Genomic DNA, 23453 nt, shown 5'->3' with positions numbered 1-23453 from the left:
TTGTGCTACATTTCTCTGAATTTCTTTATTCTTCGCATGAGGAGCTGCTTCTCTACGATGTTGAAAGAATTCCTACAGTAGCTCAGATGAACACAAAAGGCTTGTCAGAGGAGCGTGAGGGTCAAAGAGGTCATACGGGAGTGGCGATTCTTCACACAAGTAGAAGTACAAACACTGAAAAAGTAAAGAAAAAATAGATAAATAAAACCCTGTAAAAACTACAATAGTACAACCATTATGCATTTGGAGTATAAAAGTCAAAAGAAACCCTTTGAAGGACTTTTGCAGCACCTGCTTTTTCTCTTTCTGTTGGTCAAGGTGACAATTTCAGACATTTCTCTAAAATAAGGCCATGGATGAAGAATTTCTTTCAGCTCTAAATGTGGTCCCATTGTTGCTTTTCCCTTTCAGCCATGCTGCTACCAGTCCTCCCTGTCACAGACCTCACATTCAATAAGCGCCTTTTCCCCCTGGTCAAGTCCCCCCCCCCCCCCTTATCTGCTCCATCTAGTTACATTTCAATGGCATTTTTCATCTGCTCCACCTCTGCTGTGCATGAAATTCTCTGATGAATGCATAAAAACATCATTGTTCAGGTTTTTCTATCTCCTCCATTTAGATTCAAATCAGCCCTAATCTTGGGATATCTTGCAAGAAGCATGCCTCTATTCTTTTATGAGCGAAAAACAAAAGTGAAATAATAAAGATGCTTTGAAGCTGTGGAGAGTAGAACAATGAAGACATTTTGGAATAATGTTGTGAGTCCGGGGGGGGGGGGGGGGGGGGGGCGTGATTGGCTGCCCCCCCCATGCCAGCCTGTCGATGGATCAACAGACTGACTCATGTTGACCCCACACACACACACACACACACACACACACACACACACACACACACACACACAGTGACACGGTGGATGGAGAGCTTTAGCGTGTGCTGTGTGTTTCCTCACATGTCCAAAATATGTTTGTGTGTGTGTGTGTGTGTGTGTGTGTGTGTGTGTGTGTGTGTGTGTGTGTGTGTGTGTGTGTGTGTGTGTGTGTGTGTGTGTGTGTGTGTGTGTGTGTGCGCAATCGCGTGCAGTGACGCATGCCTGTGCAACTCAGACTAATCCTATTAGATCTCTCTCTCTCCCTCCCACCTCTATATTTACCTCACCCCTCTCTCTGAGATTAATCCCAGTATTTTCAAGTGCTTCTCTACACTGTCCTGCACTTTTCCACAGCGAGACCCAGAGTTCACCAGAACCAGGCTAAAACCATTAACTCTGGTTAAATTCCTTGAAGCTCTGCCTCTTGGCTCCCTGATGCTGCGGCAGCTCGATGCAAAAGAATTGAGATTTGCGGGGTCACTGAGGGATTGAGGCTCCGGCGAGCTCCGCGGGCTGTGAAGCGAAGGTTGAAGCAGGTTAAATGGCTCCATTTGGTGTTTGTGTAACACCTGTCTGTCTCTTCTTTGTATCTCTGTCTCTCTCTCTGTCTTTTCTTCCACTACTTGACCTGCTGTACAAGCCTGTCCTCTTTCCCCAATCCAATTTGCCCCGTTTCTTCATCCTTCCTTTCCTCCCTCCCTCCCTCCTGCCGTCTCTTTAAGTAATAAGATTTCTACTGTTGAGCTGGCGTTTCAGGGCCTGCGATGCACACACACACATATAGGGACAACCTCTGCCCCTCAATTACAGCACTGCCACACCTCCAGCTATCTGTAATCTCCCTCAGAAGACCGCAGAGAGAACAAATTACAGAGAAAGAGAGAGAGGGAGAGCGGGTGGGGGGGTGAGGAGGCTGTGAGAGCTGTCACTAAAATAACAACTTCACAGGATTTAAAAGAAGAAAGAAAACAAATCAAATCAAGAAAAGAAAAGAATGGCTTGAGAGAGGAGAGAAACTTTGGATATACCTCTTTTGTTGTAGGAGTCGAGTTTCAAGGTGAGGTGAATTGCTTGTTTATAGTCAGCCGCCGCAACGTGTACAGAGATTGATGGCCTGTTAGATTAGCTGCTAACAAAACATGGCAGTGTTGCCCGTGAATATCAGGCGTGATCGATCACATTCAAAAAGTGAACCATATGGGTGTGATATAACTTTTCCAAATTTACTGACGCGTCTAGGTTTACAGTAAATCTCATTTTTTTTCCCAGTTAAGGTCCATCACTGGTCAATTTCAAAGGTGTTTCTCTCACATCAGCCTTCGAAGTTTCGGTCCAGAATCGTCGTCTCACATAGATCTGGCACTGCTCAGAGCCAGAGAGCCAAATCTAATTTGTGAGGTTATCGCTGTCAATTCACAGCTTGCAGCGACTGCTGTGACAGAAATACAGGCTGGCCGTGACAGATAAAGCACATTTCTCTGCTTTTAGGGCTGAACTTTATTTCTGTATCTGTAATTTATCACTTATGTGGTGGTTTTGTTTTGAACCATAAGTCTGGTCTGTTTAAAAAAAAAAGACACCCCCCCCCCCCCCACCCTTGTTAAACTTGCTCCAGCTAAACAGTTCTGGCTGAGCTCTTGTCTTGTATTTTCATATGATTCCTTCCCTCCAATACTGTGAACATCAGACCCAACAGAGGGATTATAAACAAAAACTACTTAAGTCAGTCAACAAACAGCCACAAGTGTGTGTGTGTGTGTGTGTGTGTTGGTGGGGGCTCTCCGGTATATCCTGCTTTCACCCAGAGTCAACTGGGACTGGCTCCAGCAACATGACCCAGAAAATATTAGAAATACAAATAGAATTACTGTAAGTCATCAGAGAATTCTCGGCACAGAAAATCTCCAAACTATTCAAAAGATCAACCAAAATCATTCTGATCAAAACAGGAAAACAAAATCAGAAAGACAATAAGAGGAAAAGACAAACAGAACAGGACTGGGGGGGAATAAACTCGATAATAAACAGACAAACTAACAAAGGACCTGAGCACAAAGTGAGACTTATATATCCAGACACATGGAGAGGGTGAAGAAGACAGAGCTGACAACAATCAAGGAGGGTAATCAAGAGGAGACAGAGCATCCAGACACCGGAAACAAAGGGAGGAGAAGGACACGGGAAACCCACTGAGCATCGAAGGACATGAAAACATGACAAGGTGTAAACAAGATCCAACAAGGCCGAATATTAATCCAAAACACAGAGGTGATAACATTATGCCACAAGATGCAAGCATCTTAAATCATAATCACATCTTTACCATTTTACTCACACACATGCTTCTATAGTGGAACTGAGTCTGTTGTTGCTCCATTCCAGTAGTTCGTTGACTCTCCCTTTAAAAGTGTCATCAGATGGTCGTGGTAGATATAATCTGCGTTCCCTAAAGCAGCAGTGTGTTTAGATATCAATGTTCTCTTTGACATTTTTACAATTTGCTTGGTGAATTGGTTATTGAAGCCTCTCGCAGGACCTTTTTGAGCCACAGGCCTTTAGTTGGACGCCCCTGATTTGAATAAATTCAAATGAACTCCAACTAATAAACTTCCTAACACATCCAGCAACTTCTGCTGCAGTCAGCGCTCCAGCAGCTGGACTGCTGGATTGGACCTCGCTCCACTCATGATCAGTGAACCTTGGCCGCTCTTGAACCCGTCCCTGGTTCTTCACTTTTGCTTCCAAGAGCCACTTTAGTTAAATACGGAGCACTGCAGCGCAGGAGCAGCCCACATCAGCAGCAGCTCTGAAGACGCTCTGTCCACCGGTCCAGTTATCACAGTTTAGCTCTTGTCAGACTTGCTCTGATCTGTATGCTCATCTTCATACTGTATACCCCACCGACTGACACGGGCTGCAATGAAGAGTTCATCAGTGTTATTCACTTCAGTGGTATTAATGTTTTGGCTGGTCTGTTGATATTGTGGCTCTGGACAGATATGAATCTCTAGCTTCTGTTTACTGGCAACAATGACTCTGCAGCTTACTCATAAACAAACAGTTTTGTTCGAGATAAACAAGAATATGTGAGCTCTTTTCAGCATATTTGGCCAAAAACCTCTTTGACAGCAAATCAGTGGCCTTTCAACTCATCTGCTGTTTGAGTATAAGAAGCTTTAAAGGCCTTGAAGACGAGCTGTGACACATGTTTCGATAGCGGTGGCCTCGCACATGGTCATGAACAGTTTTCCGTTACATTCTGCAGTGGTCAAGTTTGCTTTTCGTTTGAATGCTAACGAGACACGTCACATTATTGTCTTTTCAATGAATCATTTCATTATTAGGGACACACACACATTATTCACACCTAAGGACACTTTCGAGTCGTCAATCAACCTTCAATACGTGTTTTTGGCCGGCGTGAGGAAAGTGGAAAACTCCGACAATCCCAGGAGAAAAACTCGATACCGAAAGGCCCCCAACCGGGCTCGAACTGGGACATTGTGGCCACTGCACCACTGTGCGGCCCAATTATTGGAAAAATAGTTCAGTTTTTGAGATAATAACAGGAACCCTGGCTATGTTGGTAACAGGGAAAGCTTATTTTGTAACTGCGACCCCAAAGACAAACAGACAAGACTTCTGACAACGTCTCATAAGTAAACATAACAAGCACACAGGCTGTACACGGGATTTCTAGGAGGATTAATTTCTGTTTGCATTAATTTGACATAAATATGTATTGTTACCAACTGTGAATCATAAAATCAAGGACTTGGGGACTAATAAACGCAATGTGAAACAGGCACGCTGCACCTTTTCACTATCTGGATCATTAAAAAAGATCCCACTGAGCTGCCGGTGGTATTTTTGTTCCCCGACAAATGTAGAGACAGTAGCTGTATGCAGCCTCCTCACAGTCTTTCTCTCTCTGTGCTGCTTGAAACACAATCTGGGAAATTCATAAAAGTACAGCTACAGTTAAGGTCAACTCCTCAACTCCCGGGGGTGTGCTGAAAATACAGCAGAGTACCAAATGTCAGGATGAATGCAGGCAATACCGTGCTCTGGCTATCGTAAAGATCACAGCACATGTGTGTTTGAATCTGTGCGCGACCATCTTCTCTTCACACAGTTATCCTCCATCACTGTCGTCATGGTGGACCTGTTCCTCCACCGGGTTCTGGTGGAAAACAACTGGGACCAGGATGAACTCAACACGGAGCGGGAGATCAGCGGGATCCTGGAAAACCGCATCCTCATGTTGTTCTTCGCATCCGCGGAAAGTCCAAAGTGCCAGGAGTTCGTCCCTGCACTGAACGACTTCTTCAAAAGGCTGAAAGATCCGGCGTACATTGAATACCCGAAGCTGCTGGCACTCATCTACGTCAGGTCTGTGTCGTTTTTATGTGAATCTTGTGGCGCCAAGCAGAGACGTGCGGGTTTGTCAGTTACATGAGTTATGATTCTGTGTGCAGCTTGGACCAATCGGAGGAGCAGCAGGAGAAATTCCTCAAAGAGCTCCACAAAAAAGTCTTGTTTCTGCCTTTTGAGGATCCATACAGAAAGTAGGTGGAAGATAGAAGGAGATAGACTTTCTGCTTATAACTTCGCAGGTGTTGTTGTGATCAACTGAACTAAATACATTTCAGAAACAACTACAATGGGTTTTCATGTCAATAATTGTTTTGCTTTTTCTATTTTGAAGGGAACTACAGACCATGTTCAAGGTGAAGGACGTACCGACAGTCGTTGTCCTGCGCCCTGACAGCACCGTCCTCACTTCAAATGCAGTGCAGGACATCTTTCACTGTGGTTCTGACTGTTTCAGAGACTGGCAGGAATCAGCAGAGCTCATTGAGAGGAGCTTTATGCTCAACGAGGAGTTTGACAACCTTAATATGCGTAGTGCCACCGACCCCGTGAGGAGGCTCAAGTACAAAACAGAGGACGACAAGAGGAAGAAGCAGTGGTGGAAATTATGGGGGAAGGGGAAAGATGAAGAGGAGGGAGGGAAGGAGGAGGCACGGGGTTCGAAGAGAAAAGAGGGGGATACAGGTACATGGAGGAGAAGATGAGGACGAAGAAAATCAGAAAAACAAAATATGGCAAGTATTATTATGTTGATCAGTTTGGCTGCTATCATCACAGTGAGTGTTTTTATTATTTTCACAATATTGTTCTCTCTATACCTGCACCCGAGGAGGCATCAAGCAAAACGACACCTGTCCAGAGGAGGACGGAGCTCATAGAGCTTCATGAAGCATACGACAAAATACAGAACATAACACCAGGGCCCTGCCAGTTTCAGACTCTTTATTTCTCAATTAGTCCTGAACCAAGTCTAAGGCTCCACAAATCAACAGCCTTATACAAGCTGTGAAATAAATGGCTATGTATAACGAGAAGCGAGTCACATACATCATCACCTCTCACCATGCTGGGCTTTTTTTCTGAATGATTTTTTTTTTTTCCAACTTCATGTAGTTAAATTTTCTTTTTCTTAAAGTACCGCACAGTCCAAAGTGCAGTCAATAATCAACAGACTGCATGTTCCTGGCCTGAATGGTAAACAAACAAGGTTATAGCTGGTGAAGAAACTCCAGCTCTCTGCAGGTAATGGCCCCGATATTATTATTTTTCCTTCATGGTTGGTTAACACTAAATCAGTGGTGCGCTGAAAGGGATTGAACTTGAATTAATGAGAAACCAAACTCCAAATGGAGGCTAACCTCTACTGAGTGTGTAAAGAAACAACTGTTGGCCTCCACTTGAGGTGGCTGTGGAGATTTTAGACCCCAAATTGCCTCAAAAGTGAATGAATTGCTTTTGGGTTGTATTTGGTGCTGGCGCTTGGTACTTCAAATTAATATTCCAGTTGTCAAACACGGTGTGTCATTCATTCTTTAGCGTGCTTTTGATCATCTTTGTTAAATGTGTCGTGTTGTATATTCGATTTTTATTTTGTTGCTTAATAGATGAATGTGGGTTGTGCTGAACTCCAGAAGAAAGAATAAAATCTCTATTCTTCTAACACAAACTGTGTCTGTCATTGCAGCAGTTTCATGGGCATTTGCTGTTCCCAGTCGGGCAAATCAAACTATCACTATCCAGACGTTCCCTGTGGTTCTGCTCCTCCATTAGTTACAGAATAATAAAGGTCTCACAGTGGCTCACTTCATTAAGGTCTTTTTTATTCTTTTAAGCACGTCTCTCATTCAGTAATTTCCACGCTCTTTATTCTGACAGACATGATTATTCAGTCACTGCTTTCACATACACACAATCAGTGTGAGCACTTCATGTTCCTTGTCCCTCTGTCACCTTGTCTTTCAACCCCTCCCCGCCCAGACAGGGGGTGGGAGGGGGGAGGAGGGGGGGGGGGGGGGGGGGGCGCTACTGCCACCAAGGTGAAACAGACAATGAATGAATGTGACACAAACTGACAGACTGGGAACTGATTCACGTGTGATCAGGGAGGAGTTGAAAAAGAAAACTAGATTCTGAAGGCTGTTTTCGTTCTGGATTTGCTGCCTCAAGGAGAGATAATATTTGTTGGAGGTAAGCAGCTGTGAAGATTATCCGATTTAACCGCACACGGGCTTATATATGATTGCTTGCATGGGTCTGTGTAAGTATGACCGAGAGGGAACATGCAAGGTAAAGCCATCAAATCAGTCAGATAAACCTTTGCAAATGCAAACACTTTTGAGAGGAAAAAAAACATTATGTTATGGTTCCTACATGTTAGTCACACATATTTATATTAAAACCATGTCTTCTTGTTTAGTCCTTATTTATCATGTGGTCAAAATACTTTCCCTGCTACTTTAAAGCGCACAAAACACGTGATTTACCACCTCAATGTATCTTCCTGTACTTCAGCTCGGACTCGTGATGGTGGACCTTTTCATTGGCCGGGTGCTGGTGAAGAACAATAAAGACCAGGATGAGCTGGACACGGAGAGAGAGATCCTCATGCGTCTGCAGAACCGAATCCTCATGCTCTTCTTTGCAGCTGCTGCATGTGAGACCTGCCAGCAGTTTGCTCCCACGCTCTCTGACTTCTTTAAACGGTTGACAGATGAATTCTATGTGGACCGCTCTGCTCAGCTGGTTCTCCTCTACATCAGGTACAACAGAGACGCAGGTGCTATTTACTATATATGTGCAAACATCTACCAAGATGTATTCTCCCAGACCCTTAAGACCATAACTCCATCCCAGGCCATAATCTAAAATTAAATCTTTCACTGTGCTGCTTTTCTGTGTGTGTGAAACCTGCATAACATTGATTTTTAACAATGTAATAAAGCTGTTATTCCCATTGGAAATGATAAGATATATCCCTTTCCTCCATAAAAAAATAGGATTTTATAGATTGTCTAGACTTTCCATGTTTTTGTTCCTTATGTAGTGATCTTGTTATTCGTTAATCCTTAAGTATGGACCAATCAGAAGTACAGCAAGAGAACTTCCTTAAAGAACTACCAAAGAAGAGCCTGTTCCTGGCCTATGAGGACCCCTACAGGAGGTGCGTGGGACTATCCAGACAGTTGTGTGTGCAACCTGCTGGTGGATAATGGCAATGTAAATATACCTAGCTGTTCAGATCCATTAGTCTGTGCTGGTGTGTGTTGTGTGTCCACAGGGAGCTGGAGGCCATGTTTAATGTGGAGGAGCTGCCCACAGTGGTGGTGCTGCGTCCAGACGGCTCCGTCCTCATCCCTAATGCAGTGGAGGAGATAGTGCGCCTCGGCCCTGACTGCTATCGCAACTGGCAGGAGGCAGCGGAGCTCATCGACAGGAACTTCATGATCAACGAGGACTTTGAGCAGAAGTCCATGCGCAGCTTCAGTGACCCTGTGAGGAGAATCAAGTACAGGATGGAAGACGAGAAGAAGAAAAAGAAGAAGAAGAAAGGAAGAGGGTGTGGTGGGGGTGGAGATGAGGGAGGGGATGCGGGCGATGGGAGGGATGACAGGGATGACAGGGATGGAGGAGGGTCACCATGGTGATGGAGAAGAAGAGCAAGAGGTCATAATAATTAGGAGCTTTGTTGTACACTTTTGGAGGATGTGGCCGGCGTCGCCGCTGAAAGCAGCAAAGACTGAATGAAGAAAAGTAGAAATGTCAAGCTGATCTTATTGTGGCTGCTTTTTAAAATTCATAATCAGTGGTAAGCAATGGCTGTGTTTTTACAGCACCGCTCTGTACCGAGTTCAGGCCCCGATGTGCCAACAAGCAAATCAAACTTATGACGGAAATCTCACTGAATGCTGACCTAGAATCTGCTTTCTTTAATGTCATTCAACGTCTTTGGAAGCTGCCAAGTACACAGTGAAGACAAGGCTCAGTCTGAGCCAACTCTCGCCATTATGGCTTGTTTTATTACACCCAAAAGATTAGTGTAACCATTTCTCCATTTTCAACAACATTGCACTGTAATGCACTTTTCTTTTTTCACATGGTGATTTGCACAGACCAATCAAAACACTCCGTGCATAATCTGAAATCAATGAATTATTCAGCACCATTAAAGTAATTTTGTTAGTGACTGTTTTGCTTTGAGTGTTTGTGAAATCTAGCTGCACTTTATGGGCTACACAGGCAGCAATCAGGGCCATTCAAAGGGAGTCAAGTGAAATGATGGAGAAACTGCCTTTACCACCTAATCAGTGATTTCCTTTTACTGTAGCTTATCCTCTCTCACACTAAAGACCGTGTTTAGCCTTGGCGCACTTCCTCACACATGTATCCTGCTTTGATGATGCTTTTATGCGATAAGTCAGGCGCTTCATTTGCAGAGGCTCCTGCTCGGCAGACAAAAAGGACTATGTAGTTTTCCTTTCCTCTTGTCTCCTTTGAGTGACCCGTGTACTACATGCTGCCGTCTGAGATGAAATGCAAACAGAAGGAGCTGAGACGGTAATAGCTGTAATGGCAGCAGAGGAGTGGGGGCTAAAACGCATCTGAGAGACACATGATGAAACAACGGTATCATCAGGTGTCACAATGACCGTTTGATTGGTGTTGGATTGATGTGCTTTCAGAAAGGCACCAGTGAAGAAATTCATTTCAACGATTATATAGGCAGGAATGACAACTGGGTCAGTTGCATGAAATAAATTGTCATGGTGATGTTGTAAATGCATGTGCTGGCTGTCTGTCCAACGTGCAGCACGGAAACACAATAGCTCCCGTTATCTGCACAGTGTGTTCGTAGAAACTGTAAATTCTCAACCTGAATCGTCGATGGTCAAAACCTGTAGAACAGAAAGAATCCCTAAATAAACATGAGCCATTGTTTATTCCATATTCCCTTGGTTATGCCTACGCAGCAGCTTATTGTTGCTCACTCAGACAAACCTTGACAATATAGTCGAAGCCCCCCCACCCATGCTCTCTCTCTCTCTCTCTCTCTCTCTCTCTCTCTCTCTCTCTCTCTCTCTCTCGCTCTCTCTCTCTCTCTCTCCTCGGCACACGTACACACGGGCACGTATAGACACACACGTGCGCGCACAAAAGCGCAGACGCGTTGCGCGCTCCCGAGTGCAGAACGCGCAACAAGCGGACCAGTGGATGGGGAGAGAGAGAGAGAGAGAGAGAGAGAGAGAGAGAGAGAGAGAGAGAGAGAGAGAGAGAGAGCGAGAGAGCGAGAGAGAGAGAGAGAGAGAGAGAGGAGAAGAAGAGAAGAGGACGGATGCAAGGCGAGGCCAGGAGCGGGAAACCTCATCTCTCCTGCCTGTCCAGCTGTTCTCTTTTCGTTTTTGGTGTTTTTTTTAAAATCTCGCACCATTTTATAATTCTATTTTTTTCTTTTTCTTTTCCTTTTCTTTTTGATCCTCGACCTGCCTCCGTATCCGTCCTGATGTGCTGCTGCGCCTCCTCACGATTCTTCAAGGATATGCAAAGCGGCTGTTATCACGTCGACGTTATTTTCCACTAAATACACGGGGATGTACGTGATGGACAGTATCGGAATCAAATGATCAGCGATGATAAACAACCGCTGGGCTTGGTGAGCTGTACGAACCGACCGACGGAAGCGGTGCGGACGAGGTTTGTGCGTTAATTTGCGCCTAATTATTGTTTTTTGTTTTTCGTTTTTCCTCCCGTGTGATCGCGTATTTTACCTCCCTTCATCCATCGGAGCTATAAGGCCTTTATAGCCCGCAACATCTCGGGGCATGAAACCCGTGGGAATTACGATACCAACGTGACGCACAGTCACACAGCACAGCGGGGAGACGTCGAGCCCTGACGGAGGGAGGGTGTGAGGTCCGGCACGGCGCACCGATCACGGGGGGAGGACGCCCTGTTGTTGGACATATCGCGCTAATGACTGCCGTATAACCAGCAGGTATCGCCCACCGCCTCATTGGACACAAAAATACATTATTTTTCATGAATCGGGAGCAGCGGAGCGGGAGAACGGGAGGAGAGAACAGCGGGTGAGGGCGCGGAGAGACGGGATGCGGGAGACGCAGTGAGCGAGGAGGAGGAGGAGGAGGACGAGGGAAACCGGAGGATTGACGGTAAGATATGGATGTAGGCTATGAGGATGCACCCCGCCCCTCCCCTCTCTCTCTCTCTCTCTCTCTCTCTCTCTCTCTCTCTCTCTCTCTCTCTCTCTCTCTCTCTCTCTCTCTGTCCTCTCGCACACACACACATGATCAATCCGTGAGAAGACAGTGGAGGTGGCCTGTTTCTGTGTGTCTCTGTTGCTGCTGCTGTCACGGGTCATTTGATCACGGAGGGACCGGGATCAGGGATCTGATGCGCTGCTGTGCCGCCGGGCTCGTGCCGCCGGCTGCCATTCGAGCTGGATCAGTAGTAGAAAAGTGTGAGAGGCATGAGTGCTGTGAAATATTCATGGGCACGTGATTTGGGCCTCAGAGGATTGCAGAAGGTGGTGGGGGAAAAAAGAAAGACAAAGTGGCGTAATGACTGAGGGTGTCCCAAGTCGGCATCAGAGGGGGTCTTGTCTTGGCTCGAGCTGAATTATCTTCATTGTTTGTTACACACCTTGGTTGCGGCGTTGCGCGCGCTGCAGCGCACATAATACACGCATGGAGGGGTTTAAAACGCAGGCTTGGTTTGCTGATTCACCACAGATGGGAACGTGAGGAGAAAAAGAAAGAGAGAGACGGGGGGGGGGGGGGGGGGGGGGGGGGCAGACTGAGTGAGTTCATTATCAATATTTCAGAGAGGGAGAAAGCGGACTGGGTCAGTGGAGGAGGCCAGGCAGAGAGACAGGAGTGACCGTGAGGAGGACAGACAGAGAGATGCAGAGGAGGAAGAGGAGGGAGGCTGAGAGGGATGGAGGAAGAGCTCAGAGGCTGACAGGACTCCTGCTCTCCTGTCACACTCCATCTCTGAAACATTCGTTTCCTCCTGTGTGTGTGTGTGTGTGTGTGTGTGTGTGTGTGTGTGTGTGTGTGTGTGTGTGTGTGTGTGTGTGTGTGTGTGTGTGTGTGTGTGTGTGTGTGTGTGTGTGTGTGTGTGTGTGTGTGTGTGTGTGTGTGTGTGTGTGTGTGTGTGTGTGTGTGTGAAGATTGGATGTAATGAAAGATGAGGGGTTATGAATTTTGGGCTTGAGCACAAGATTTCGAGAGGGTGACTCACCTGGCTGACCAAAGGAAACCAGGTTCGTTTCCATGTAGGGATCAATCATTTACATCAACCACTGATGAGAAGAAAAAAAGCCACAAGTGATTTGCTTAAACCTCCCAGACACACAGTTGAGCCTCTCAAGCCATTTGGATGGACTTTAAGTCATTTGTCTTGTAAAACGCAGCAGATTTCTCTCGGACCAGGTTTCTATCATGTCGCTTGGAATCAGTCAGACACACTGAGTCAGTCTCTTTGGTTATGCGGTGAGAATTTTATGCAGGTCTGTGCAGAGATGTGGGCGGATATATCACCGTAATATCAGTATTGAGCTGTGAGACCAGACATCAGCCGAGATGTCTTGTAAAATGATGAGATAGAAATGTTTCTAATGATTATTTTCATGATGAGTGAGCTAAGAAGGTGTTATGTCTGACTGATGAAACAATAAAAGGTTTAGAGAATAAGCAGGAAAATAAGTGTCAGAGATTCTCAAGGAGGTATTTGGTTTGGTTTGACCAACAATCCCTACATTTAAGTTTCTGACATTTAATTGTCAGCGGTCATTGTTTAAAACAGCAGCTGACTGATGCTGAACTAATAAAAAAAGATATAGAGATTGGATATTAATAAATGAGGGGTCCTGGAGCTCATGCTGGTTGCATTTATAATTGTATGTTTACCAAACATTTACACATATCTGCTATAGTATATTGTTATATCTGATCACGCAGCTGTTGTTTAGCATGTGTGGGTGGTGTCAAGATGCACCAGTATCCTGTTTGTACAGTCATTCTTCTCAAGATGGATTCTATCTATTTTTTCTCCTCATTTATAAAGAAATGTTTAGAAAACTAACCAGTTAAAACGGCTAATTTATGCCTCCTTTTATGTTTTGTCACGCCTCAGGATCACAGTCCTGGTTTGCTCTCAGGTGTTGGTTTGGCTGATATGTTGATTCAGGTAAAACAAAAAAAAACTGCTCATGGTGATACACAGCCAAGACCGTGGTCATCAGTCTTTAGTACTCACATGTCAAATGTGTGTGTGTGTGTGTGTGTGTGTGTGTGTGTGTGTGTGTGTGTGTGTGTGTGTGTGTGTGTGTGTGTGTGTGTGTGTGTGTGTGTGTGTGTGTGTGTGTGTGTGTGTGTGTGTATTTTGACATGCTGTGAGGACAAACTGTTTATTCAAGAAATCTTAGTTTTTTTTTTCATCATTTATGCAAATATTAACTGACAATAATCGGCGACCTGGAGATGCTGAAAGCGTCACTGTGGAGGTGGAAATGACTCCACGATGATAGATTCAAAGCTACTTTCAAGCTTTCTCATGTAAAGCAAACAAAATCAGGAACAAAAAATACATTACATTACATTAATAATAAATCAACATCAAGTCGTTGCTTTTGGGGAGAAAATGTTCAAGACTGTCAAATGTATTATTTACAGTTAGAAAGTTGTTTCATTAATTGTAGTAATTTCAGTTAAATCAGTAACATTTCCGCTACGATCTGATTATCATCGACGTATCTTAATGAGTTGCCGATGAGCTGATCTATTGTCCCGTACTAAATGTAGTAAGTTCGATTGGTTCGTGTCCAGTAAGACTTAAGCGTCTTGTCTTGTGTTATAATCCAACTTGCCGATGTTAAAAGTCGAGTCAACAAACTAAAACACAGATTTCTGTTTTTTACAGAATAGTTTAAGGAAAAGTGTTTATGTTGAAATAACTTTCTAAAAGGTTTTTGTTTGTACTTTGTATTCCTAAAAAAATATTGATGAAAATAATAATTTACTGTATATTACTAGTTACATCGGATCAAAAGTAACTATCTACATAAGAAATAAACCTTCATATCAATTTCATTTATCTACTTCCGCGTGGTATGTCATGCTTATTTTGTAGCATGGTCGTGTTGGGCCAAACATCTGATTCACTTTAAAGTTACATCAGGTAGTCAGAGGAAGATGCTCTAAAAAAATACAGAATGAATGACAATGTGAAAAAGCAGAAACAAAAAAGCAGAGATCAAAACATTATATGGATGAGCCAACAATTGTGCAGGCACCGAGGATCCAGGCCAAAGTAAATGTGTGAATGTTACTTCTGGAAGGATGGAGTCACTTCATCCCTCGGTAAACAGCAGTTTAGTGAAATAGTTTACACCACAGCTTCAGACGATGCCGAAGCTAAACATTTCAAGCTCAGTCAGTGAACAAGGAAAAAGGAGAAAGCAACATTAAAACTGTGAAGTCAGACAGATTCTTATTGTTGCAGTGATTCCGTGTGAACGTTCTATTCCGTGGATAAACCCGCGGAGCTCTGCGGTCGTGCGACTGGTGATGTGAACGGCTCACCTCCTCAAAGGTTTGCATGTTTCTGTTGGACCTCTTGGGTCTCTCTCTGTAAAAAGCACCTCGAAATGACCGCGTTATATTTGGTGCTGTATAAATAAAGTTGAATTGAATTGAATGTTTGTCTTGTCACGGTGAAGTATGAGCGCAGCGCAGCAGAGCTCGCTGAATAGACTCCCTGTTGGAGTGAGCTTTGTTCTCGCCCACCTCTGACTGGGCAGGAGAAATGATTTCCAACACGGATTGCTGAGACGGGGAATTTTTGTTTTTATTTTTTTCATCGATAACGCCGGAGGAAAGACTCCTTTTGAAAGAAAACACAGTTTTATGACAAACAACGCCTTAAACGTGCATATCAGCGTGTCAGTATTGTTGTACGACAGACCTTAAGATATTGTACATTCAGCTTGTGGGGGTGTGTGGAGTATTTCCTGCGCGGCTGTAACGCCTCCACCCGATATTGACAGTTCAGAACAGTTGTGTGCTGCGGTTTGTGGCGATCATGTGGGAAGGAACAAGTGATAAATGAGCACGAACACACTTAAAATCCCAGAGCTTCTCCGACACAGAGAAAGTGCTTATAGTGCACAAAGGCCGGGTGTGCTCTTAACTCCGGGAGCGTGTGCCGAGGGCAGGATTACAGTCTTGATAAATATGTGAGGAAACTTATCAATGTTTAATCAGCCTTCCTGCAGTCTGTAGAGGAGACTCAATTCCAGGTGAAAGAAAATCAAATGCCTTTTTGCAGAAAATCCTTCTCACAAACTCTCACATGTGGAATATTACAGAAAAGCTTCTAGCGTCTTAAACCTTGTGAAGGATATTAATAAGACTATTTACCTTATTATATGCTGGTATTATAAGTGATTATTAAGGTTTACCTTGGAGCAGAGGGACTGTAAGTGTGTATGTGTGTACAAATGATGAATTTAAAAAAGAAAAAGGAAAGCAGAGGCCAGGTACATCTGCAACCAATTAAACTTCATCTTCTTGTGCAGGTTGGGCTTGGTGCTGTCAGGAGTGCAGCTCTAAACACTTGAATTGATTCATAGCAAGGCCAGCAGCTCAAATATAAAATAAAACAAATGACGAGTGCCACTGAAACCTACTGATGTGTGAAGCATGTAGATGGAACGAGCAACCAATTAAGCTCTGGTACCTTTAACCCTTTATATGGCTAATGCCTATTCTGTAACTTCCTGTTTATTCAAATGTAATAACCATAAATTAATGGTGATTCCAGATTGCGTAATTTAACATTCAGGCCAAACATTGAGCTCAGTGCTGCTGTAATATTTGGCCTTGTTGCTTTGGCTAAACATTCCTGTCAGAGAGAAGAGACGTCTTCGTTGGCTTCATGGGTTTGACATTCGGGTATTTATCTCCACTGACTTTCAGGTCATGAAATGCACATCTTGGATTTAGGGCTAAAAAAAAAAGGTGGAAGATATCACAGCATTGTCTTAATGGTGGTTGCAGGTTTTATTACCCTTCTAATCGAATACATCTTTACAACCTTCCTATCGTTCACTGTAGGATCTTCACCTTATCTAAGTGCTGTGCGGTGACTGCATTGTCATCGACTCTGCACCAATTAAAACTAATTGAACAGAACTGAATATAATCATGTATAAAGATGGAATGTGTGTCGCTCATGCTGTCTGTCGGACTGAGCTGTTGAGGTTATCTAAGGGTGGATCATGCAACCAAATCGGGCCTGCTGTGTTTCAGCCAAGAAAGTTGTGCAACCAGCTCTGATGTTGTTTCCGTCTGTAAAGACGTCTGAAATCAGCAGAGGAGCCTTTTAGGGATTCTTACCACAAATGTGGTTGGACCAGCTCTTTATCATTTTAGTCTCCCTGCAGACGGGCTCTGCTTTATTTCCGATTATCTTAAACAGGCATGTCTCTTACTGTATCTCCCCTCCATCCGTTGGCCGCAGTGACTTGCAGCTCACGTCTTAACGCTCTGAACTTGGCCCTGATCATCACCCCGCTTCCCGTCTGCGACCGGCGAGTGATTGACACGGTGCGACACCTTCATTCCCCAGAGTCATGCATCGACTAGACAAACATACAGACCATAAAACCCCGTAAGTGGCTTCGACTGGGCCGCGGTCCTGCGGGAGCCGCAGAGGTCATCGGCCTGAAGCTGGCTTGCCGTCACCGAGGCCACAGCAACATGTTTCAATCTTTTAAAAATTATCCTCAGTGACACGAGGAATCACAGCCAATGAGGCTTTTTTCCTTCATGGTGCTGTTGGGAGTCAGACGTCGGCCTCTCCCTCGTCTCTGATTGCTCTCATCTTTTCCCCATCACACAGATTGATGCACACAGACACACACACCACACACACACACACACACAACCACATTCATTCATTTGTCCATTAGGAACATAGCACTACAGGGCTGTTGTGTCACTTTGTGCTTTAGCGATCTACCCTCAGGCACTGATTGCTCTCTGACCAGAAGGGGGGGGTGAGGGGGTGGTGGGGTGGGGTGGGGGGGTGGGGGGGTGGGGGGGGCTACGCTCGCTCTCTCCTGCTCTCTGTTGATTCTATGGCCTCCACCTCTCGCTGAGACAATCTTTGTAAAAAGTGTGATTTCACATCACCACCCCACCCCCCGCAAAAAAATAAAATAAAAAATGGCTTCCCGCAACGGTGAGCCAATCCCTTTTCTTTAATTTACTGCTTAAATTTCCAAAGAGGTGAATCACACTGGATTTGTTTTCCACACTCTCATTTTTAACCTCCTACAGCTCGCTGCTATTTGTCATTACAGTTCCACGCTGTGAAGGGGGATGCACTTCAAATCCTCATAAATTTATTTTACACTACAGTGGAGATTTGAAACTTTTCGAAGAAATGAAATATATCAAGCTGCCGTCTGGGAAATGCAATGAAACACTTGAAGATTGTCACAGCGGCAGAGAAATTCTGCACATATTAATTTATTTTCTTTATTGGTGAACATACTGTAAATGCAGCTTGTTCTGTGCACCTACAGTATTCTGCGGTATGCACAATATGTACATTACTGCGTGTAATAAATTTGACCGGAGGCTTCTCCACTCACACTCTCTCACTCAGAGCTTTCTGCTCCTCCAAGTAGGCCGGCCGGTGGCCCGGGGCTGGATTTTGGTTGCAGGCAGGGAGCTTGGTGGTGCTAACAGGGCGGCTGGGTGTGTGGCTTTGTCAAGGGCCATCAGTGTCCTTGCTCCACTTACTCTGCATCAACACTTGAGGGTGTGTGTATGTGCGTGCATGAGAGAGAGAGAGAGAGAGAGAGAGAGAGAGAGAGAGAGAGAGAGAGAGAGAGAGAGAGAACATGCTGCCATAAGGGTTTTTGATGAGATCGGACACAATGTACGTACGTGTGTGTGTGTGTGTGTGTGTGTGTGTGTGTGTGTGTGTGTGTGTGTGTGTGTGTGTGTGTGTGTGTGTGTGTGTGTGTGTGTGTGTGTGTGTGTGTGTGTGTGTGTGTGTGTGTGTGTGTGTGTGTGTGTGTGTGTGTGTGTCACGGTGGTCCTCGAGCTTTTATTACAGTCTTGTTGGTTCAGTGGATTCACAAAATGACGAGGTTTCTTTACTCCTCCTTGGTTCTTCCTTTCTGTCTCCTTCTCCTCTATCTCCTAATGTGTGCATGTGCGCACGTGTGTGTGTGTGTGTGTGTGTGTGTGTGTGTGTGTGTGTGTGTGTGTGTGTGTGTATTCGAATGCATGTTGGACATTTGTTGAGAAGTGACCTAAATCTGTCTGCCATCATTACCTAACAAGAAGATGGAGAGAAAAGCAAGTCACAAACACACACACAAGCCCACATATGTTTACACACACACACACACACACACACACACACACACACACACACACACACACACACACACACACACACACACACACACACACACACACACACACACACACACACGCACACACACACACACACACACACACACACACACACACACACACATGCACACTCCTCCTGAGACTCGATAGCAGAGCCCACATCGCAGCAGCAGATTGGAATACTAAACAGGAAAAATGAAATGCTCCGCTGCGCATGTTGTTGTTGAGCCTCCATCCTGCCTTCTGTCCGAGGCCAAGAGTTCAGTCTATATTAAGGAGTCATATTACTCTTGTTCTCTTGTAGCTCATCTGTCTGCGTCCCGTATGTTCCCTCATAAAACTCTACGGTGGAGCGTCGCCCCCGGATCACTCAGCTGTTTACCTCCTCACCCTGCCGGAGAGGAGATCGTCTCTTCAACATCATTTATTTAGGATTACTGGAAAGTGGCCTGAGCTGAGTCCAACACTCTGCCCCCGTGTGTGTGTGTGTGTGTGTGTGTGTGTGTGTGTGTGTGTGTGTGTGTGTGTGTGTGTGTGTGTGTGTGTGTGTGTGTGTGTGTGTGTGTGTGTGTGTGTTAGGATTGAGAGATTAAGACTCTTTTATGGGTCAGCAGCCAGTATTGCTTCTGGCTAATTACGGACTTAAAACACGAACTCTCACGCGTGCGCTTTCACCCACAAACACGGCGGATGTGAACGCCCAGCGTATATCTAATCACTCTCTGTCTCTGGCTTGCTCCCGGAGACTGCGCTGTGCTGTCACCATGGTAACAGCAGATTGAGGGACTTTTTTTTCCGCTACAATGATCTTTCAATTGTTATCTCTCGTTCGCTCGCTCCGTCCGTTTGTCTGTCTCCCTCTATTATTCTGTACTCCTGCCTCCCTGCTGTGTTTCATCATGTGACTCTTTCATTGTCAGTGTGAGTTATTGACCATCAAACACACACAGATACACACACTCAGATCTATACAAAGAGGAGGGTATAGTTCTTCACTCTGAGTCTTTTGACTTTTTCCTCCACAGGCTCTCCTTACACAGCTGCTGGTGTGACGTCCTAAAGCTTCCTTCATAACATGGCTGTGTCACTGTGGCTCGTGGGAGTGTGTGCGCTCACCCTGTGTCACGTCGCCCCCTCCGGCCAAGGTAAATGTCATGTGACCGGCGTAGCATTGTGCGTAAGACCCCGTGAAACGATGTCCCAGTGCTATCAGACTTGTGTATATTTATGTATCTCTTGTAAAGGCAGATCCAGAGTCGATTATACCGCATCCATTGTTGCAGCAGGCGAGACGCCCACAAAGCTGCATATGCATTTATATTAGATGTACAATCATTCAAAGCCCTCGAGTGCAGGATGAGCTGTAACATCCTATAATGTAGCCGTGGCCAATACCTGCCTATAATGTGATGGGTTGGGCTTTTTTTTAACGTAATTAAGTTTATAATGTAATAACCTTCAAATAGTTGAATAAGATGTTTGATCCATTGTCTTAATTACATTTCGCCAATAATGTAATAAGTTATTACATAATTGAAAAGGCCTTTCTAACTGTAGTAACTGCAGCCAATCATGTAATGATTATGGTACATAAGTAATTTCTTGGATTTGTGCAGTTTGCGCCTAAAAAAAATAAAATAGGTACGGCAGCACTTTTGATCATGGTTGTAAAAAATATTTCTGTATTTTACTAAGTTATTGGAAGTTAGTGTAAGTTATTACTTTTTTTGGCTTTATTATGTTCAGCATGGCAAAATGTATGTTTACCGGTTGTTACATGAGACGTCAGAGATTCAACATTATTCAAAAACAAAAAAGAAAATGTGATGTAATAAATGATATATTAACAGTTTTTTTTCCAACATTATTCAGCTCTTATGAAAGGATAAATCAAGTCAGCCTCTGAAGAGGAATACAGTTTATTAAGGGCTGTCAATCAATTTCACACATTTTTCTAAGTTGTTCACATTTAATCTTCTTTTCTTTTTCACACTGTTTTGGGCATTTTACTTTTTTTTTGCAAAATATATGTTTTAGTATTACATGATGGTAACCTGCTCCACTTGCAGCTCAACCAAGAGAAAAACAACCAAACAACAGCAAAGGAAGGATTTCTTTTTTTTTCTCACCTTCTTTCAGTTAGCACCCATTTAGCGAGCGCTGCTGCTGCTGTTGGCCTCCCCGGTCTCCACAGCTCTACAAGCTGCTCCATGCATTGTCTGCTCTGGAGCTGCTCTGGAGCTTGTAATTCCAACCCCAATGGCGTTGGTGATATTTAAAGTCCACTTTACTTGAATTGCAAACTTTTGATTTGTCAACTCAGCCATGTTGAAATGTTTTAAGATAGAAAGCATCATTTAGGAGTCAGCTTTTGTCTTCTTGCCTGTAGCGGTGGGAAATCGGTACGGCTGTGCCCGGAGCAACAAGAGAACGCTGCGTTTCTTCTGTGGATGTGATAAAATTGTTCAAATTCTACCACAACATGCTGACATGAACAAGTTAATGCTGGAAGTATTTCCCATTTAACCCTTTATTTCAGACTTTTCCTATGTATTTAAAACTAACCATCATAAGTTAAAAAATAATAACAGAACACGTCACTAATAAAAACGTATGTTTGGCAGGACATCAGTTCCATGTGGTGATTAAGATGAGACAACATGACTGTCAAAGTTTTGAGAATGATTTCAACTGCAAATAAACTATAATGTCAATTTGGCTAATTTTACACTTTCCAAAGGATATCAAGTTCATATAATTTACTTGTGCCATTTTAGACTCTGAAAAGTCACAAATATATATTTTAAAAAAAATCATTTGTCTTTGAATGTTCTTTAATAACACCAGAGTGTTGATGACAGTGTTTTTGCATGAGCACTTCTCAAAACAAACACTCATTGATTGTTTAAAACATCTAGAAAATTCCACATATCTGGTGGGCCCCTGCAGTGGTGTCATCCAATCACAGACAAGTTTCACCAGCGTGCCACACGTTTGTACCATGTGTTTCTCAATACTATCTAAAGCACATTGTATTAATGGCGAAAACTACCGGATATAAAATGCTAAGTTGTCTTGGAAAGTAGAGCAGGAGCTCAGGCTTATTGCAAAATTTGTAACAATTCTAGAGCCATAAAACTAGAATCAATCCGGTCAATCGGCTCAGGAGAGGGTTTGGATGTCGATGCTGATGGCACTGAAAGCGTGTGTGATCCAGGTATATGGGTAATCATTCTTTAGCAGTCATGTGAAGGGGAGCTTGGGCTCAAAGACACCAAATAAAAAATAGCTTTAGAACACGACTGAACTTTGCAACTTGGCAAATGCATTATTGGAGCAGCTGCCTTTCGCAGGCTTTCAGCACCTTGGACAGTTACAGCGCGCCTGCTGCCTCCTAATCACGCAGACGTGTCGGGTTTAAGAGCAGGTTTAATCCTGATGCAGCAAACACCTTGTCATGTGTATACGATACTCAAGCTGATGTGAACAACCGGATTAAGGTAATGGTAATGGGATTTTCTCCAATAACCCCGGTTTAGAGAGATTTGTGTGGCAGTCAGGTGAGTGTTTGCACAGAGCGTGTACATAACATATGCAGATGCGGCTCTAAGAGGAATGAAAACAAAGATGGTGTTTGCAGAGTGCTTGACAGTAGGAAACGTGAACGACATCCTCCCTGTTGACTTAAAACACAAGGCTTCGTGATGCGCCCAGGCGTCACATCACTTTATGGGTAGGTGTCAGAGCGGAGGCGCGACGCGATGAGAGTCGCTCTCTTTACATGTGGGAGTCGTTCCAGTGTAAGATTTCACACATGTGCATTTTAATCATTAACGTGACATGTTCACGGTTCCAATGCACATTTCATATGTGCCGTGTGATATCAGACACAGATATTTGCATAATTTGACAGAGAATGTCGGAGGAGCGTAATATGTATAGGGAGACACCCCCATGTGTGTGTACTCATTGTTTGGAGCATTTGATTACTTTGAGTATGAGTTTGTTAAGAGCACGTCAGTCAATGACTGATGTAACAATTTGCTAAATAATGTCATTATTATACGAGCTGAGGTCATCTCCTTTTATTAAAATATTAGGAGATGTCAGAGGATTGATTTCGGCTGAAGTTGACATATATTATCTCCGTGGTGTGGAAACGATGAATCTAAGCTATAATGTTGGCTTTACGTGGAAAACAAACAAAAAAACAACCTGATGTCATATGATCTCATACAGTTTAATAGAGATTTCAGCAAATTTCACATATCGTCTTGTGTACTTTTTACTCACGACGCTTCCACAAAATTTTCAGTACTTCTTACATTTTAAAAGCTGGTTTTAAAATATTTTTCCATTTAAAAAAAATCTGCATCATTACCACTGTGTGCTGGAGCTAAATGTGTAAGTCAGAACACAGAATTAACATGCTTCTATGTATGCTTCAGTGTGAGACAGAGTGAAAAGACAAAGTGATGAAATATGTGCCAAGCTGAAACAAACAAGAGACGTCCTTCAGACGAAGAACTGGTGGCAGCATGGATGAAAGTAAACTGAATACTGTAATACCAGCAGAAGAGCAGATTCAGAGTAGCAACAAATTTCCCATATCCAAATAAACCCTTTTAGTAGTATTTTCTTTGTATTCAATTACATTTTATTGTTCATTGTTTACCTATGAAGCATTTACACACATGTAGTTATACTTAAGATAAGAACATATCTACTTTTGCTTCCGCCTACAAAAAAACAAAGATAAT

General features: G+C 43.8%; 3 protein-coding genes across 5 annotated transcripts in view; all 3 read left to right on the top strand.

The window, feature by feature from the left end:
• The first annotated feature begins 1180 nt into the window (after nucleotides 1-1180).
• LOC308109453 (nucleoredoxin-like protein 1) lies at nucleotides 1181-7051 on the top strand. Of its 2 annotated transcripts, none has more exons than XM_080463020.1 (4): nucleotides 1181-1407; nucleotides 5007-5263; nucleotides 5350-5439; nucleotides 5580-7045. In XM_080463020.1, exons 2-4 carry the CDS (start codon nucleotides 5028-5030, stop codon nucleotides 5947-5949), a joined length of 696 nt encoding a protein of 231 aa, XP_080319146.1. In that variant the 5' UTR covers nucleotides 1181-1407; nucleotides 5007-5027; the 3' UTR covers nucleotides 5950-7045. The 2 variants fall into 2 exon arrangements, with proteins under 2 accessions (XP_080319146.1, XP_080319145.1); XM_080463019.1 differs by lacking the exon at nucleotides 1181-1407 and adding an exon at nucleotides 1618-1928 and having other exon boundaries at nucleotides 5580-7051.
• Nucleotides 7052-7288: 237 nt separating this feature from the next.
• LOC308109547 (nucleoredoxin-like protein 1) lies at nucleotides 7289-10188 on the top strand. Of its 2 annotated transcripts, none has more exons than XM_080463161.1 (4): nucleotides 7289-7432; nucleotides 7757-8004; nucleotides 8316-8405; nucleotides 8523-10188. In XM_080463161.1, exons 2-4 carry the CDS (start codon nucleotides 7769-7771, stop codon nucleotides 8887-8889), a joined length of 693 nt encoding a protein of 230 aa, XP_080319287.1. In that variant the 5' UTR covers nucleotides 7289-7432; nucleotides 7757-7768; the 3' UTR covers nucleotides 8890-10188. The 2 variants fall into 2 exon arrangements, with proteins under 2 accessions (XP_080319287.1, XP_080319288.1); XM_080463162.1 differs by lacking the exon at nucleotides 7289-7432 and adding an exon at nucleotides 7501-7531.
• Nucleotides 10189-10767: 579 nt separating this feature from the next.
• Nucleotides 10768-23453, top strand: part of LOC308109951 (adhesion G protein-coupled receptor L1-like) — a 31913-nt gene continuing 19227 nt past the window's right edge. Inside the window, exons 1-2 of the mRNA XM_080463848.1 lie at nucleotides 10768-11409; nucleotides 19719-19838. Of these exons, the coding sequence (XP_080319974.1) occupies nucleotides 19769-19838 (70 nt within the window). The 5' untranslated portion in view covers nucleotides 10768-11409; nucleotides 19719-19768. The remainder of the gene's footprint in view (nucleotides 11410-19718; nucleotides 19839-23453) is intronic.

Source organism: Lipophrys pholis (genome assembly GCF_963383615.2).
Source record: "Lipophrys pholis genome assembly, chromosome: 5".
Taxonomy (NCBI): domain Eukaryota; kingdom Metazoa; phylum Chordata; class Actinopteri; order Blenniiformes; family Blenniidae; genus Lipophrys; species Lipophrys pholis.
This window is presented reverse-complemented; position numbering and strand designations above follow the sequence as displayed.

Excerpts from the sequence above, each read along its gene's own strand:
- LOC308109453 (XM_080463019.1), top strand. The coding sequence starts at position 5,028 with ATGGTGGACCTGTTCCTCCACCGGGTTCTGGTGGAAAACAACTGGGAC. Across the intron at positions 5,264-5,349 it reads CTGGCACTCATCTACGTCAG|CTTGGACCAATCGGAGGAGC; the intron begins GTCTGTGTCGTT and ends TTCTGTGTGCAG. Across the intron at positions 5,440-5,579 it reads TTTGAGGATCCATACAGAAA|GGAACTACAGACCATGTTCA; the intron begins GTAGGTGGAAGA and ends TCTATTTTGAAG.
- LOC308109547 (XM_080463161.1), top strand. The coding sequence starts at position 7,769 with ATGGTGGACCTTTTCATTGGCCGGGTGCTGGTGAAGAACAATAAAGAC. Across the intron at positions 8,005-8,315 it reads CTGGTTCTCCTCTACATCAG|TATGGACCAATCAGAAGTAC; the intron begins GTACAACAGAGA and ends TTAATCCTTAAG. Across the intron at positions 8,406-8,522 it reads TATGAGGACCCCTACAGGAG|GGAGCTGGAGGCCATGTTTA; the intron begins GTGCGTGGGACT and ends GTGTGTCCACAG.